The sequence below is a fragment of the Amphiura filiformis genome, chromosome 7 (genome assembly GCF_039555335.1).
Source record: "Amphiura filiformis chromosome 7, Afil_fr2py, whole genome shotgun sequence".
Taxonomy (NCBI): Eukaryota; Metazoa; Echinodermata; class Ophiuroidea; order Amphilepidida; family Amphiuridae; genus Amphiura; species Amphiura filiformis.
This window is the reverse complement of record NC_092634.1, coordinates 22,945,519-22,962,901: the sequence shown is the minus strand read 5'-3', so window position 1 is coordinate 22,962,901 and position 17,383 is coordinate 22,945,519. Positions and strand designations below refer to the sequence as shown.

At 36.7% G+C, this 17,383-nt stretch overlaps 1 protein-coding gene across 1 annotated transcript in view; it reads right to left on the bottom strand.

Annotated features, from left to right (window-relative positions):
• The window catches only part of LOC140156483 (adenylate kinase 9-like), a 69,668-nt gene that overhangs the window by 18,487 nt on the left and 33,798 nt on the right, over positions 1-17,383 (bottom strand). Inside the window, 9 exon segments of the mRNA XM_072179426.1 lie at positions 902-1,138; positions 4,809-5,018; positions 6,466-6,594; positions 8,111-8,217; positions 10,645-10,683; positions 12,635-12,865; positions 13,615-13,903; positions 14,303-14,498; positions 16,364-16,557. Of these exon segments, the coding sequence (XP_072035527.1) occupies positions 902-1,138; positions 4,809-5,018; positions 6,466-6,594; positions 8,111-8,217; positions 10,645-10,683; positions 12,635-12,865; positions 13,615-13,903; positions 14,303-14,498; positions 16,364-16,557 (1,632 nt within the window).

Here is a 17,383-nt window from a genome sequence, read left to right as displayed (position 1 = left end):
TCCGATTTTATGCTCGTGAGTTATGCATGATTTATGTGTATTACACTGCTCCATAGACAATGCGTTGTAATTTTGTTCTGGTGCACCAGAACGAAATTCAAATTTCACGATATCTTTGCTAAACGGATTAATCTGCAAGAAATATTTTGTACATAAACATTATGTAGCCAGAGGTTTCCAGTGATATAAAAATCTCAACTTTTTTTGAGAAAAGTGGGGGGATGAGGCTGTGGATCACAAAATGCCCCTTTAACAGTGAAACTTACCTTGCAAAAAGCAGGGCTTGAAAATGTGGGAAGTTTGATACTCTGTGGGAAATTTTATATGAAATGTTGCTATCTTTGTGGGAAATTTGTATTATTTTTTAGGCTGGCAAAGATAGTTTATAATTGACATGCAGAACAAGTAACAGGTTTTTATAACAGGAATCCATCTGTTATGACAAGTGAATGATTCGTTCAATATTACATACGGTTTCTCATAATACAGTGGTTTAGAGATTTGTGAAATGGACCCCTGAACCTCAAAAGATTTTTATACAGTCCAATGGCTTATCCATGATGGAACCCAGCATTGGCGGGATAAATGAAAAATCATGATAAGTGAACTATGAGTAATTCTGCATTGAATGTCTGTAGTGCTGAAATATCCAATATGAGATAATAACTGCTAATAACACTGAATAATGGTATTTGAGCGCTGAATGCAACACATTCTTCACAATAATTCACGTTCAAAGCAGAAAATTAAGTGTTAAAGGCTCAAAAAGCATTAAAACATGTTTCCCTGTGAAGATCACAAAGGTGGATAACAGAGAGATCCGAATAAAAGTAGCCCAGATTACGAAAGTTGGAATGCACATGTATTAAATGTGCAAAACAAATATATGAACATAACTTACGATCCACAGACATCTGAGCTTCTTTAAACATCTCCTCCTCACTTCTAGCCTCCACCTCAACTTGTATTGGCTCCAGGTTAATTGTCCCTGTCAACAGTGCCTGCACAGAAGGCCACTCTCTCTCATAGTCATTCCGTTGATCTTTGAACTGCTGTGTCTCCGGGCCCTCTGGTGGTAGAGGGTCATCTAATGGACCAACATGTTCTTGGTCTTCTTCTTCTCCATCAAGGAAATCATCTAATATGTCAAAGTAAAGTTGTTACATGTCATATTAAAATTATAGTCTTTTTCATGCAAGTTCAATGAGCATGCTCTATGAGCACTGAATTTATTTTAATAAATTCAGTCTTAAAAGACTGCTGAGTGCTCATATGTAAAGCAAACATTCTGAATTTATTTTAATAAATTCAGTCTTAAAAGACTGCTGAGTGCTCATATGTAAAGCAAACATTCTTGGGAGTAATCCTCTGACATGTTACTGTTTAGTGTTTACTATTACTGCTTAATTATCACAGATGAAAATGATAAGCGACGCTTGTAAATGTCCGAGCAAACTTTTCTTGAAATCAATCTTTTTAAAATAAATCATAAAAGTTCTTGTAAGCAAATCTGATTTTCATGTTTTCCAGGCCTATGAAACATGATTGTCCTCTGCTGCTAGTCTGTTGCTCTCCTGTAACTGAAGACTGTCTCTGAGCTCTGGTAAAAGCCTTACTTAAGGCTTCATCCACTTTGACTCAATATTCCTCGAGACTGGTGCCAAACAATCTTGAGGTTTCAAAAATGTACAATTGTTTACACTTTAGACAAATAATCTTGTAGACACACTTGGTAATTTTTTGTATCATCTATGTCATAGGATGGGACAATGGGAAAATCAGAGACAGAGAAGAACATAGGAATGGAAGACTCATTAAAGGGAAAAAAAAACTATTTGGGCCTTTTGCCCTGCAATTTTATCTCAGACCAGCAGAGGGCGTATTAAATGCAAACCCATGTCAACTTATCTATAATACAGTTGATTTTGATCACCTACATTCCTCCAATGCTATGAAGCAAGTAGCTTTTAATGTAAGGTTTTTGATCAATCAAGTACTGAACTAGTCTATTCTGGTTAAAATCCATACACCTCTTATGGAAGACATCACCTTAAGGTTATTAATTATTTTAAACTGTTGTGATTTGGTAGTTCACAGCATCTGACTAATGGTAGTGAGCTTTGGCAAAAACTGCATTGCTCAATTCATAGCGGCGCGTAGAAGAATTAAAATATCACAGATATACTTTTATAGGTGCTGCGGTTCTTAAGTTACGTTGTAAAGAGGGCTGAAACAACAACACTTTTGTAAAATGTACATAACTCATTAACAACAATAAATTAAGCAAGTTTGCAAAGTATACGATTTGTAGAAGGAACTTTTGCAAAACATCAAGGTGTTAATTTTCAATAATATATTGATCTAGATAATGAAAATCAATTTTTAGGATGCTTCGACCAACAATACCTCGTCTACCCTTAATCTCCCACATATGCATATTTTAAATGGAGTCACCCATTCAGATAATCCCATTTGAAATTCACACTCCCTGTGTGGAAGATTTAAGGTCATGTCTTCCATACCGTGTGTATGGATTTCAACTAGATTAGCCCATTGAAGACTTAGTCAAAAATGAAGAATACTCATATTCTACATTACTTCGTTCACCCAATCTTATTAACCCCATCCCATATTACCTTCCTCTCTTGTCAATTCTGTCGTTTCCTCAACACCAGTTTGATCTGAATCAGGTTTAATGCTACTCTCTGCCATGCGTGCATAAATGAATGCATTAATTATGCAAATGAGATGCAAATTATTAACCAGAAATGATTACTACAGGATTAGTATGAAAGTTTATAGTCTGTCTTGTCTCAAGTTGAGAGTAATGTCATATGTGTACATCCATATCAAAACGATGCACTTGTCGGCTGCTACATGTGTCTCATTTCACATAATAGCTAGGAATAAAAACCAGACTCATGTCAAGTGGAGATCACTTCAAATCTTTCCCAAGTCACATGTTTTAGGAATACAGAAAACACTCCTTAACCATGTGACTTCGGGGATTATTTGAAGTGATCTCCACTTAAGATGAGTCTGGTTTTTATTCCTAGCTATTATGTGAAATGAGAAACATGTAGCAGCCGACAAGTGCATCGTTTTGATATGGATGTACACATATTGATTTCACAGTGGCAGATTTGAATACTGCGAGCTAACCTAATTCCGTGGGGCGTATACACATAAGGGTGACTTTTCCATACGCTAGCATCGCAACTGCGTAAACGCTCTGATTAGAATCTGCCACTGCAAAATCCAACATGCCGTTTCTCTCAACTTGAGATGAGACACACTTTAGTCTTGAAACTAATTAGGTCAGAATTAAAGAACTATCATTGCAGGCAAATTTGATGCTTAATTTGTCTAGTGTTATCTTTTTGCTTTACATTTGTATAAACATTGTCTTTAAACTTGGGTCATCTACAAGGCTATCTATAGTACACAAACAGTTTTAAATTGAAGGCTTCAATGTGTACCTGTGTAGTTGTGTTTGATCCAACAATTGATTATCACAACAGGTTAAAATTTCATACATCTAATACATATTGATCAAATTTGCCAGCAATTTCAGTTCCATCATCAAATCTTGATCATGCTATAATTGAAGATTGAATTAAAGACTAATTTGCATCTGACGTCAGGGCAAAGGCGCGGCGTGATTGGTTGCTGACCTGCGCAGTACGGCATTTTTGGTCTGATTGACAGGACGTCATACGCAAACTAGTCTTTTTAATTCTGTCTTCAATTATCACTGATTATATATTGAAATTGTAATACTCCATGTCATAAGCTAATTAATAAGGCTGTTTTAAAGATTAAGGAACAAGCTTTATTTTGGATCACTCAGCTTTTGAACCTGCATGTAACTGTATTTGGTAATTCTCATAGGTGTTCAGATACACATCCTGAGAAGCAATTTAGTTGGATTCTTGTACATTTTGAATATTTCCAGAGTTTACACACATATGTGTGTTCTCTATAAAAATGATCATGGTGATGTCCATTGACACCAAAGCATGGGACATGAAGTAAACAAATATCATGAAGCCAGCTAGCAATGTAAAGTGCATAGTTATCTAATAATAAATCAACTTTCTTATGCAATCGTTAGTATCATGGGCAGTACTGGGAGAGAGGTGGAGAGTTTTTATGTCTATATGGATGTCTACAAAATGGATTGTCATTAATAAGGGGTAAATGTTAGAAATTCTACAAGAAAAGATAAGAATTAGAGAAGTCAAGTTGTCGTCATCCATTGAAAAATGATCTTCACTGCTTGTAGAAGAATGCATGCTTACTTGGGGGTTCACTCAGTAGCATTCAATAAATTGAACCCCAAGATTAACAACAGGTGCTATTAGATAAGGTGAGTGTGAAGAAAACTGGAAAGGGTCTAAAACTAGAATCCCAAACATGCTCATCCATCAGTACACAGTTCTTTAAACCCAATAGGCTTCTACATGCATAGGATGACCTTTGATCGTGTTGGGTACAAAAACTCATACTCAGCAACTTGAGGTTAAATTTTGAGCTGTGTTTGTTAATGGAGGTCATTTAGCTTTGCCATTAAGGATGAAGTTATTATGGCTCATAGTGTAAGCTACTTAAAAAAAGACAAAAAAACAGGGTCTTAGAACTGTCATGCAAGTAAAGATAATGTTCACAAGATAATTAGTAGATGACTAGGCATTCCCACAATGATCACAAGGTGGTCATATGAGTATACATCAAAAGATGAGTCATGCAAATTAACATCTAAACTTCAGAGTAGATCATGCAGTAAGACTATCCCTTCAGGAAGATACCTTTTGCTTTACGTTCAGCTTCTAAAATCTCTGCTAATATATCCTCTGCTGTACGGTCATCACCCTTGGTAACAAGGTCATCACCCTTAGCAACAAGATCATCACCCATAGCAACAGGGTCATTTTCATTGGTGTTTTTGGTTGTGGGTGAAGGTGGGACATTCTCAATACCTTTTTGTGTGTGTAAGTGAAAACAAAGGTGCAGTTGATGATATGTGCAAAACATTCAATCAAATAACATCAAACAGTGAAATTACAACCTCTAACTAAACTTTGCAATATACTTTCAACATAGGTATAGATCAGGTCAATCTAAAATCTACAGAAATAATGCTCAATAGGTCTCAAATAGGGCAAATTGATGCTATTGTGTTGCTATAGCTCAATATAAAGGAAAGAAATCTGCTTCATAACAACCCAGTGTAGGTAATCTAGCTAAATCATCACATAATGCCTTCATTGTGGTTGCTTTATTTTTCATTTTTTAGATGTACTCTAACTTTACATAGGAAGGCTTTGGGTTATCAGTGACAAAAAGGGACTCAACTTGATAGAAAATTATCAGAGATTTGTAAGAATAATTATATTTTGTGCAATCTTTTTTGTTCCATATCTGAAGCTGCTGGTGGTGCAATAAACCTGTTCTTCTCTAAACAGGCTGGTGCAGCCAAAAAACTCGGCATTTACCATTCTGTGAGTACAACATAGTATTATCTGCAATAACTAGTTTGTGTTTTGTTTTAAAAATATGCTTTTCAAATGTCTATTAACTCTGTGAACTTTGAAAAGTTTATTGCTTCACCTTCAGACACTACTGAACATTTCTACACTAACTGCTGTTTCTAATATCAAATGTACTGGAAGTATTTGTCAGCAATTCTGTCAACCTTGAAAAACATTTCTTCAATAAACACTTCATTTTAGCTGGTTGCACTACTTTGATAGTTCTATTTCTTAAATTGCATCTGGCCATTACATGGGATTAAGCAAACTTAACAAGTAGCCAGGGGGAAGCAGGTACAATCCCTCTCCCTCAGCATGACTTGAGCAAGCCAGTCAAAGTTGGCAATGGATTTCACAGGCTGGCAAACCTGGTTACTTAGAGTTGAATATAGAATATATGACCGGGTGCGTAAAACCATGCCAGAATTAATTTTGTAGGCTTTTCAAATAAGCAAATCACTGACCACTTACACGACCAGCACACATGCATGAGTCATTTGAAATAAAACTTGCTATGATTTGTTTGCTCAATATCAGAAATCATTATGTAAAATCTTGTTGGTGTTGGCACAGCCTAAAATGATTAATTTCTTGATTTTATAAGTTACCAGAATTGCTGCTTATCTGTACATATCTATGTAACAGTCTATCACAGTTGAAATCCATACATCCCCTATGGAAGACATGACCTTAATCCTTCACACAGGGGGTGAAGATTGTAAATAGAGTCACCCATTCAGGTAACCCCAAGTTCACACGCCCAGTGTGGGGGATTAAGGTCATGTCTTCCATAGGGGGGTGTATGGTTTTCAACTGGAATAGTCCAATATAATAATCTATAACGAAACTAAATTTATATCTATAATATTCCATATGAAGAAGAAAAGTGCAAAAAAGTAGAAAAGTTAGAATTTGGGAAACAACTGATGACTACCTCCGCCGTCTGCCTTTTGTTCTCCTTCTTTCAGCGCTTCTGGCTCTCCTCCTTCGGCAGTTTTGGCTGCTTCACCTTCTGTTTCTGTTTTTTGCTCACCATCTGGTTTAGTCTCATCTTTTTCTTTTCCTTCATTTGGTATGCAGTGTTTGGTAAGATGTAATGAGTATTAGTGTATGATTATAAATGCAATAATTTGTGATGGAATTTTGTATTGGTATCATATGTTGCACATGCAAGACTATCAAAAGTGCAGAGAAATGCATAATGTTTTTTGATAGTCTTGCATTCTGCGGACATTCTTACACCTTGTAGTACCCTTCTTACTTCTCTGTCATAACGCATGCATTCTTCATAAGGTAGAAGTTTTGTATGCATATCACTTGTGCATCAGTTATATATGCATATCATGCAATGATTTGGAAGTGAACATACACACTCGGCATGTATTGTAGCAACATGATTTACAATATTTATTTACGAGAGTGATGTGAACAGGCTATTATCCTGCTATTAATCAAGCAGCCATTGGACTTGCATGCAGTGGCGGCGCCCAGGATTTTTTTTTTGGGGGGCATTGGAAGGCAAAGTTAATTTCAGGGGGGGGGCAAAATCACCAAATTTTGCTCAACATTTCTTCAAAAAGTTTAAATTTTCGCAATTTTGAGTTTTTACCCGGGGCAACTGGGGGTCAAGAGATCTAACTGGGAGGCATTTCCCCCCTGCACCGCCACTGCTAACATGCACATTCTGAATATGGCCAGAGATTCATCCATAAAACACATCCATCAAATCGTCCTTGTCAACTTTAAGTTGAATTCATTGATTCTTTGTGCAAATTATGAAATGTTTTAAACGTGTGAACTTGGTCTGATTATCAGCATGATGCGTGCACAAATTTGTGAATACGACAAGTAATTTGGCCAAAATGATGTGCAGATGATGCTTATTGATGCTTATGTCCACATCTCTTGCAAACAAAGTAGTAAATTAATGCAGAGTCCCCTAGTCTTGTTGGTTAATGGAGTGGCTAAGCAGTAATGCTTTCAAAGCAGAATGCAAACACAAACACACAAATGAGCAAAAAAACATAAAAAAGCATGCCCCAAAACATGATGTTACACCAACTTGTGTGAATATGTCATCAATTCATAACAAAGCAAAACTAAAACAGCCAAAAGTTGGCCAATCCTTCCTGTAATTTGTTTGTGCAAACAAATCCTAACTCTGACCCTAATCCTAACCCTAACCCTTATTTTGTATAACATTACATGAAGGAATAACCCAAATTTGCCACTTGAGTTGAGTGCAAGAAGTACATAACAGCTGTATTCTCACAACCCACTCGTCGGACCAACAGAAAATCACAACTTGGGCAATATCCTCAATTATGCTTCAAAATATTTCAAGAGGCTGACATCACCTCAAAGGAATAACACACTCTGTAATGCAGAATAATGTCAACCTTTAGCTGAGAAAAGTTTTCAGCATAATTGAGGCATTTGCCAGAATTCCTAGTAGACCTTCCACTTTTCATAAGCTCCCAATGGTATCCCTTTCAGTGGGAGTAAGCTTTTACCTTCATCTAAATCTTCCACCCCTCCTTCAGCCTTGGCAGCAACAGCTTCTTCATCCATTTTCTTACCTTCATCTAAATCATCCACCCCTCCTTCAGCCCTGGCAGCAGCAGCTTCTTCATCTGTTTTCTTCTCTTCTCCTGCTTCTTCTTCTTTCTGTTTTTCTTCCTGCATTCTGTATAAAAAGGAATTTAAACTTTCAGAAAATTGTTGCTCACACAATAGTGTTTTTGTATATTTACTTAGGGATGAAATCAAAACTCGACCGGCGGTTGACCGCCGGTTCCATCCGGTTACCAGTTTAGAACAATAGCAACCGGACCAAACAGCCGGTCAACCGCCGGTCGAGTTTTTCTTCCTGCATTCTGTAAAAAAAAGGAATTTAAACTTTCAGAAAATTGTTGCTCACACAATAGTGTTTTTGTATATTTACTTAGATGAAATCAAAACTTCGACCGGTTGACTGCGGTTCCATCCGTTACCAGTTTAGAACAATAGCAACCGGACCAAACAGCCGGTCAACCGCCGGTCGAGTTTTGATTTTGTCGCTTAGGCCGCACAAATTGCTATGGAAATAGGTATATTTCCATTATTATCTTACTTTGGCCTGCTTTTCTTATTTTGATGAATTCTTTGGGTTCATTTAATATGCTCATGGATGGTACAAAATCATTTTTTTTTTCAAATTTGTAATTCACAACATTTTCAATGTGCAAAACTGCAAAGGTGGTGCTCACAAAAAATCCATGGAGAAAAAACCCACCACTAACTATTATACTGTAACCAAAATCTGGTATAAGATGAGTAAGGTTTGATCTTTCCCTAAGAGAAGTCCTTTTCAGAGGGCTGAGCTTTCAGAATTCTAGCGAGTGCCATCTTCATCAGATGGTATAATTTTCATTATACCATCTGAAGATGGCTTAAAAGTCACAGTTGGATGTTCAAGACTTGAATAGTGCAAAAAATAATGTTACCCATCAAACCTGCCATACAAAAGCTATCACTATATAGTGCATTAGAGATGGGATAATATACAAATTATTGAAAATCAGCTCTCTTCTAAAAATCTGCAATATTGGTGCATAATATATATTTGGAACAGGAAATCAAATCATTCACATGGCTTTGACTAGCATTTTACCCATTTTGTTAAAAATTTAATTAACAAAAGTAATAAGTCAACTTGTGCATATATTTTCCTTATTAGAACATTGCATTATTGTGAGATACAGAAAAACAAGTATGACTTATGAGATTTCAGCATGTTTGACATTGAGCCAATTGAAACTTGAAAGCATGTCTGATAACTTGTTTTAAAAAATGATTTCGTATAATATTCTTTATCAATCAACAAAGGAAACAAATGACAAACAACATATCAGTGCATAGAAGTGACATTAACACACCATAATACAAGGATTGCATGTGAATCACAATAGGCTAATTCCAGTTGAAATCCATACACCACCTATGAAGACATGACCTTGATCTTTTACACAGGGAGTCAAAGGAGTCCCCATTTAGATAACCCCATAACTCCCCGTGTGGAAAATTAAGGTCACATCTTCCACAGGGGGTGTATGGATTGCAACTTGAATTGCCAATTGGAGTGATCTACACAGAAAACGTAATCTGCATCAATGTATGCTTCCAATATCAAGATCAATGTGGAATTGCACAGCAATATTTAGGACAGCCTACATGGTAAAAATGTCATGGCAGTTGTAATAGCACAAAGGGTTGAAGAAACATTTGTAGACCAGAAATGCAAGTCATGCAATGCGTGACAGAAGCGTGCCATGAATAGTAATCAGTGATGCAAGATGCAGTAAAAGTCACGCTGGAAGAAGGATGCTTTACGCAGTGCAGTAGCCTTATACACATGTTTATTAGGCCATCTTAATTTAAATGTTTGTTTCAAAGCCCCCGTGCACATTAGTAAAATCTCCCACTATTTGTGTGTTATTCCAGCCGGATTGAGTAAAATTAAATTTTTCCACTGTTTTCTCTGACAAAAATCTCACTTATGACATCGTCAGAAGTAAAAATAGCCTAGGACGTAAATCTCAATCAAATTCAAAGGAAAAGGGTGAAACTATATGTGAGTATTCCCCAGCAAATTCTTGTCAAAAAGCAAAAAAGTAAACCCCCCTCCAAAAAAAAAAAATGCATTCTGCATTAGGGTTTCAACTTGGAAAGGGCTTTGAGACAAACTATTAAATTTAGATGGCCTTATGCAATGCAGGTTACGGAAGTACACACTGATATACACCAATGCAAATCTGGGGTCCATTTCACTTAACTTTTAACCCTTCGTAACTCATGTAACCGTTCGTAAAGTTACGAATACCCAACACTAGACGTAATTTCACGAAGGGCCCCTGTAGTAAATCTCTATTACTTACGAAGGGTACCATTCGTAAGTATGTTTAGTGAAATGAAACTCACGACTCGTCGTAAGTTACGAATAATTTTGAGACTTACGAAGCTTCGTAAAGTTTAGTGAAATGGACCCCAGGTCTCCTGTGTAGATACCCCATTGTGGGCAAATAATAAATATTAGTCAGTATGCGATGGTGGATGTGCGATATATTAGTATTACCTGTCTGCTGGTGGAGCATTGGTGATTGGAATTACTGGGCTGAGAATTGACACACAAGACAAAATTACACAGAAATGATAAAATGCACATAAATGAATAACTACAGTTTCTGCCAAAGAAGAATGGCAGTTGTTTACATTTTGAGAGCGTGCACAGCGTAAACATGGAAGTGGGATTCTGATTGGCCGAATCAATCGTCTGACAACCATAACAGACACAGTAATCTGATTGGCCGATTACGCGTCAAAACGTTGGTTGAACGCAAACTACGTGGATTAACACGGCGCTCCCGTCAATCTGAGCAATGGACTGCCATTCTTCTCTGAAACAGAGAGCATCTATTATAATATGGGATATGAAATGTTAAGAAAACAGAAATGATTGGTAAATGGATTCCCACAACACATTTTATCATCTAAAACAGTTCATCACATAAACTTCTGCCTTTACACATGATAGATTGATTGATCATTTGATTGATAAATCGATCAGTTAATTGATCGATTGATTTATCATAGACATTTCACTTCATCACCATTTTTCTTCATTTTATTGTTTAGAATCAAGCATATGTTGTTGGAAACCCTACTATAAATAAGCTATCCATTACTTGTTATCATGGGTTAGTAATTAATACATTTACTAACTTGTAATATGAAAAAGCAAATGAAAACAACAACAACAGTCATTTATAAAATTAATGATGTTTGGATACCATCCTCTTCCTTCAGAAATTGAATGGCAACTGGCAAAATCATGACTGCACCTTGTTTCGCCTTGAGTTTGGGAGTGATAGTGTTTTTGTGTGGTTGCACTGAAGCTGTACCAACAAACTGTCCTTGTGCGCATGTTATACAGTCCATCTGATTAGGTTGGCAGAGCGAATTTGGGAAACCTGAGTTCATTACACTGAAAATTTATTCTCAATAATTGTGCTTCACTCGTGTTAGAATATTTGTCCATTCACTTTCTGAATTGAGAGGTGGAAATGAAATGGTAGTTATGTAATGCACTTTAATTTTGTTAGCAATAGCACAAGATTCTAAGAATATGTAGGCATAGGTAGAACAGTTGGTAAAATACAATAAAAAGCAACAGTACACAAAATAAAAAATTGTCATTTGATCTGATCTATGTCTGCACAAATTAAGATAAAAAGAAAAGGATATTTGTGCCCTGAGTTCTGTATGTTTACAGATGGGGACTTCAAGTTGCTTTTCAACATCAAGAATTTCAGGAAATTCCAAAGATAATGAAACACAAACGATTTCAATTAAACATTAGACTAGATCAAATCACACTTCCAGGCATAAAACAAGAAGATAAAAGACCTCAAAGAAATGTTGTTTTATTATGCCCCTTACTGCTTGATACCCAAACAATGCACACACGGGCCTGGCATCACAAGGACAATGGGGATGGCAATGGAGCACACATCCCACACTGATGTGAAAATTTAACAAATTTCAAAATATAAATTCTTTTTTAAAATGGCTGACGCCACCTCCATCCTGGATTGGTTGGTAGTTGAATCCATGTACTTCGGCAACACCCTTTTGCTTTAACAAGTGCATCATCAAACAAACTGACATCGACTTGATGAATGATTTTGGTTTAAGTGAACTGCACAGGACATAATACCGACTCTAATCTGCAAAATTTTGGTCCCCAAACATGCCAATCCAATAGGGAACATTTCACACAAACTCATTAATTAACTGCTGTTAATGAGGTCTTCATTCTTCCTCTTAAATTACTTTGATTACGCAAACATTTTCCACATGAGCAAAAGAATATGGCCGAGTGGTTAACAATAGACCATTTCAAAACTTCCCAAAAGCCTTTGAAAATTGACCTGAGAATACGTCATTATGGATGTGACATCCTCACACATACTCTCGACATGATTTATTCTCACTCAAATTTGTAAAGACTTTCAGAATATAACTAAAAAGGTGAATTTCATTATTTGATCTGTGAGCATTCTTACCTGGCTTCCTCCAGCACCTTAGCCTTTTCTCTATCCTCCTCCTCCTTCCTCAATCTAGCCTTCTCATCAACTTCTTCCCTGTTCATCTTGTACCAACGTTTCAGTAAGAACATGCCATTCTCGCTGCTGTCTTTCATATTGACAACTTCATCTGGCGCTAGGCCTCGCTCGATCAGCAAGGTGAAGTGCTCGCGGGTTTGTGGGAAGTTGTCAACCACCCAACCACCGGCTCTGTGGAATGACAAAACATAAGAACATTTCTCACTTAATTGAAACTACTTTTACTTAACTTGTGACACATTTTTATTTGAATCAAGTTTGTACGAGACAATTGCCTAAAATATATAACAATAATACAATGTAAGAAACAGGTGAATTCCATAATGCAATGGTAACATATGAAGCAGGATTACCCTATGCACAATGAGAAAAAATTATCTTCCTGAAAATTGGGGGAAAAGCTCTGAAAAAGCAAAATTAAAGCTTGTGTGCCTTGTTGTGAAGCAGTTACATAGTAATATCAATGATTATATATCTCAAAATTTCTAAGAAAATAACAGCAAAGAATTGCATTCCATGTATTGAATTGCATTCTACTTTCAAACAAGATTTTATCTAACCATAGTTTTCATTATAAAATTCTGCCTCAAAGAGATCAGGCAATACACAAAATTGATTCATATTAAAAGCGAGACCCTAGCACCAAGTGTCACAATGGCCTATTCTCAATGCAAATCCATACAAACTTGTTACACAATACTAAGATTAATTTGAGTACCCGGGTGTCTGCTCCAATAAAGTTAGGGTAGCTGACCACAAAATTACCCAAAATCCCAGCCATGGCACCATAATTATACCTATCAAGTCCAATTAACTTATATGATGATATATTAAAAAGGCACAGCAAAATTTGTTTGAATCATCACAATGCATTTCAATTATGCACTAAACCAGTCACAGGCCTACAGCTAAATACATACACAGGTCCATTCAAATTCTTCTTCTTCAGTTCCTTATTAACTTCCTGGATTGCTTCCTCCAAAACCTCTATGTAAGCTTCAGGTGCCAACGAATACGTCTGATTCTCCGCCTCCCTGATGGCTGCATCAACAAAAGCTTTCACCTCCGGGTGTGAGATATCCACCTCCATAGCTGGTTCTGTTGGGGCTTTGGTGGTTGCTGCTGTGATGCCAGTTGCACCTGTTGCTGTGGTTTCTGTTGGATGTTGAGATGGAGCAATGGTAGACTCTGCTACTGTGGCAGTATCATCTGAAAAAATAAATGACAGTTTGTATCTTACTTAACTTAATTATAAAAAGACAAAAACCCTTTCTGTCATACTAGGTGAAACAAGCTCAATTGTAATTGTTTATTTAGACCATATTGGAAGTCAAAAGTCAAATTACACAACTTCATGATACTTCTCATCTCCTCAAAGGCAGCTACGCATAACCTCAAGTGAAGTCTTGACCTGTATACAGGGTTGCCAAAACATTTAAGCCAGAGTCACAGGTCAAATCACCAAAAAGTCACCCAATTTTCCTCATAACCATTGGTTCTATGGGACAGGGCAGTGTCAAAATTCAAGGTGAAATAGTCCAAAAATCACCCAATTGGGCTACCAATTCACCTGCTAAGGCTTGTCATGCATGTACAATTTGGGCTTACCTTCTTTAGTAGTTGTGTCCCCATCCTCTTCCTTTTGATCATCTCCTTTGGTTCTATTAATAGAGAAAATAGAGATGAATTTCATTTGATAAAGTTCAAAATTGTCAAGACAATGCAACCAAGAATTTTTGAATGTGGACAACGGATAATGGGTATAATGCAAATGTTTTCCAGAATTTCTGACAATCTGTGACTGCTACTTCTGTATAGATTCGATGCAGTGGGCTATTGGCTGTAGCTAATTATTATCTTCTTGTCAAGCTATTATAGAAATAAGCATCTTTGAAAAGTCTTGAACCAAAGCAAGCGTTCAAATTGGTCAGAAAAAGTGGCGAACAGCTGCTAGTTCTGTAGGGGAAAAATAAGAATACACACAACACAGGCTACAGTACTCTGAAGTACAAAGTACCTACGCGGACGCACACATTGTGCCGACTTTGAAGGCATGCATACCTGCAGCAGAGACGCAACACTACGCGCTGTATACATGCGCGTTCTCACTTTGTACTTCAGAGTGGACAAACTGTAGATGACTGAAGGAAGCAATGTGCTGATTATTTTATAAAGGCATAAAATATGAATGCAAGGGTTGCAGCCTTTATCTGAGTATCACAAATAATATAAAGCAATGCCGTACAGATATGCAGACATGTAAACAAGTAGAAATTTACAAGCAGCTATTTTGTTAATATCCCATCACCACCATAGCAATTGATTGCCTCTTACACTACTGCAGCTAAATCAAACCAGATTTGTTTCTATTAAGAAAGCTACAAAACTCATACTACCACCACCACAGCTAATACAGTAATACTACGTAGTACTATGGGGCAGGTCAATGTTGGCCATAATGGCTAATCTTGCTGATCTACATTTACCAAAGATTAGATCCAAAGAGTACTGACTCTGACATGTTTGCAAACTAGTGTACCTCTGTATTATTACCCTATGTGCCTGTTAACATTTGAACTTTTTTGTGCTCATTTGCACTGTGCCGATAATGTGTGTTAATGCTCCATGCGCAAACCTTTCTAAGGCTCAAACTTGAAGACACAAATTGTCGTTCGACATCACATTTATGCTGATAAATGCAGAAGGTACACTTTTTTAGTCTCCATCAAACCAAGATGGCTTGATTTACCATAGTAATTCTGAGTTGGTACTCTTTGGGTCTAATGTCTTTGACATTTACTAGAGTACTACCAATGAGCTGATGATAACTGATACTACTAATAATCTATAACAAACTTGCTCTCTAAATAGTTTCAAGATTCTACAGAAAGTGTTACAGTACTGATCAAAGATATTTGAATTTTCTTGTGGCGTGACACACAAGGCTAAAATTTACATTCTGATGAATGGGAGGCTTTTTTTTTTTCCATGCTCATACCCAAAACATGTGGGCTGGGCTGGGCCCCATGTGTTTGTGAGATAAATGGTAAGCCTTGCCATCTTCTCAGGCCATCCTACCGGTTTATTTTTTCATGTCTTTACAGTTAACACACAATCGGGTGCAAATGCGAGACACTTGACACAAAGTTAACTTCTTCTTGCACTGCCGTGTAGAAGTGATTTACACGCAGGGCAGCTGCCCGCATGTTCCACGCAAAATGTAGATCAAAGACCATTGATCAGTACTGTTAGTCCGTTTACAAGATTGCAATTTGCTATCAAGGCTGTCCAGATTACAGCCAAAGTTTGGAATGAAAAACTGTAGTCTCTAATCTACATGTAAATAGTTTGAAAGTCTGAAAGTGTGAAAAACATAAGTTATCTCTACCATTACAGAAAACAGGTTCTACTTAACCATGAACAGTTTCTAATGAACTGAATGAAGACACTTCAATCAATTTCTTCATAAGCAGAGTCCACAGACCATGACATGTGGCAAAATATCAGTTTATACTTATAGCACCATGTCACCACAACATTAGGAAACATGGCTAGCCATTCATGCCAACTGACAGAATTCTAGTGATATTATCTACAGAAATTCAATGACCCCAGTATTTCAGAATAGTTTAGTGGACTCTGCCTATTTATTTTGACAAACAATTCGACTTCAAACCGGTCATCATCTTGTTCACCTTCTCCTGTTTTCTGCCCCTCAATGTTTTCATTTTGGTCAATAGTTTGACCCTTGACCTCAACTCCTCCATCCTTATCCTGTTTTGATTTGTTATCCTCAGCATTTTTTGTTTCTTTTACATCACCATTAACGGCATTGTTCTCCTGATCAGATGTGGAATTTTCAGCTAATAAACAAAGGGTGCACAATTAAGTTTAACTACTAGTAGAAATCATATGTGACACGATCTGATCAACTCATACCAAAGTCAGAAATTTTGAAAATTTAGTTTTTAGGCTACCATTACTAACTTGCTCAGTATGCAATCTTACTGATGTTGAATTCCTTTAGACTCTGGTGCACTTGGTTACAACGTTACTTTTTTATGTAATACATTTTCGAATGCTTTGTATTGTTATTTGCTTCTTAATTTTGCCTATATCATTATTGCCAACTTTGGTCTGATTGGGTTAGATTATTAATGTCACATTTAAATTTCAGCAAGGATCATTTGAAAAGATAGTGTACAAAGAATAAAGATGATTAACTGCTTACATACAATCTTAATTCTGCTGAAGCAAGGAGAGTGTATTTACATTATCATTTGTACAACTACAATCTACTGCTGAAGAGATCTATCTTACACAGAAAAGCATAAATTTAAAGACTACAATTTTTTTATCAATACAATTGCAAAGCAAAAAGGATATTTTAACCTTTCACAAGAAATGCAGCAAAGAAAATATAATAAATGCAAGGTTGGAAGGAAATGTTCTTTCTCATCAATATAACTAAATACACTTTCACAATGAAATGGTGTGAATATAGAGGCTATTCTAGAGTTGGGATCGATACGTTTGCGGCATCTTGCTGCGGAGTCGTGTTGGACATCAGGCGTGTGGATCGGATTCCAAATGAAACCATCTACAACCTGACCAACACCACTCCACTGGTTGCCAGAGACGAGATTCATCAACTCTGATTTCTCAGCCGTGTGCTGCGTCTTGGGGATG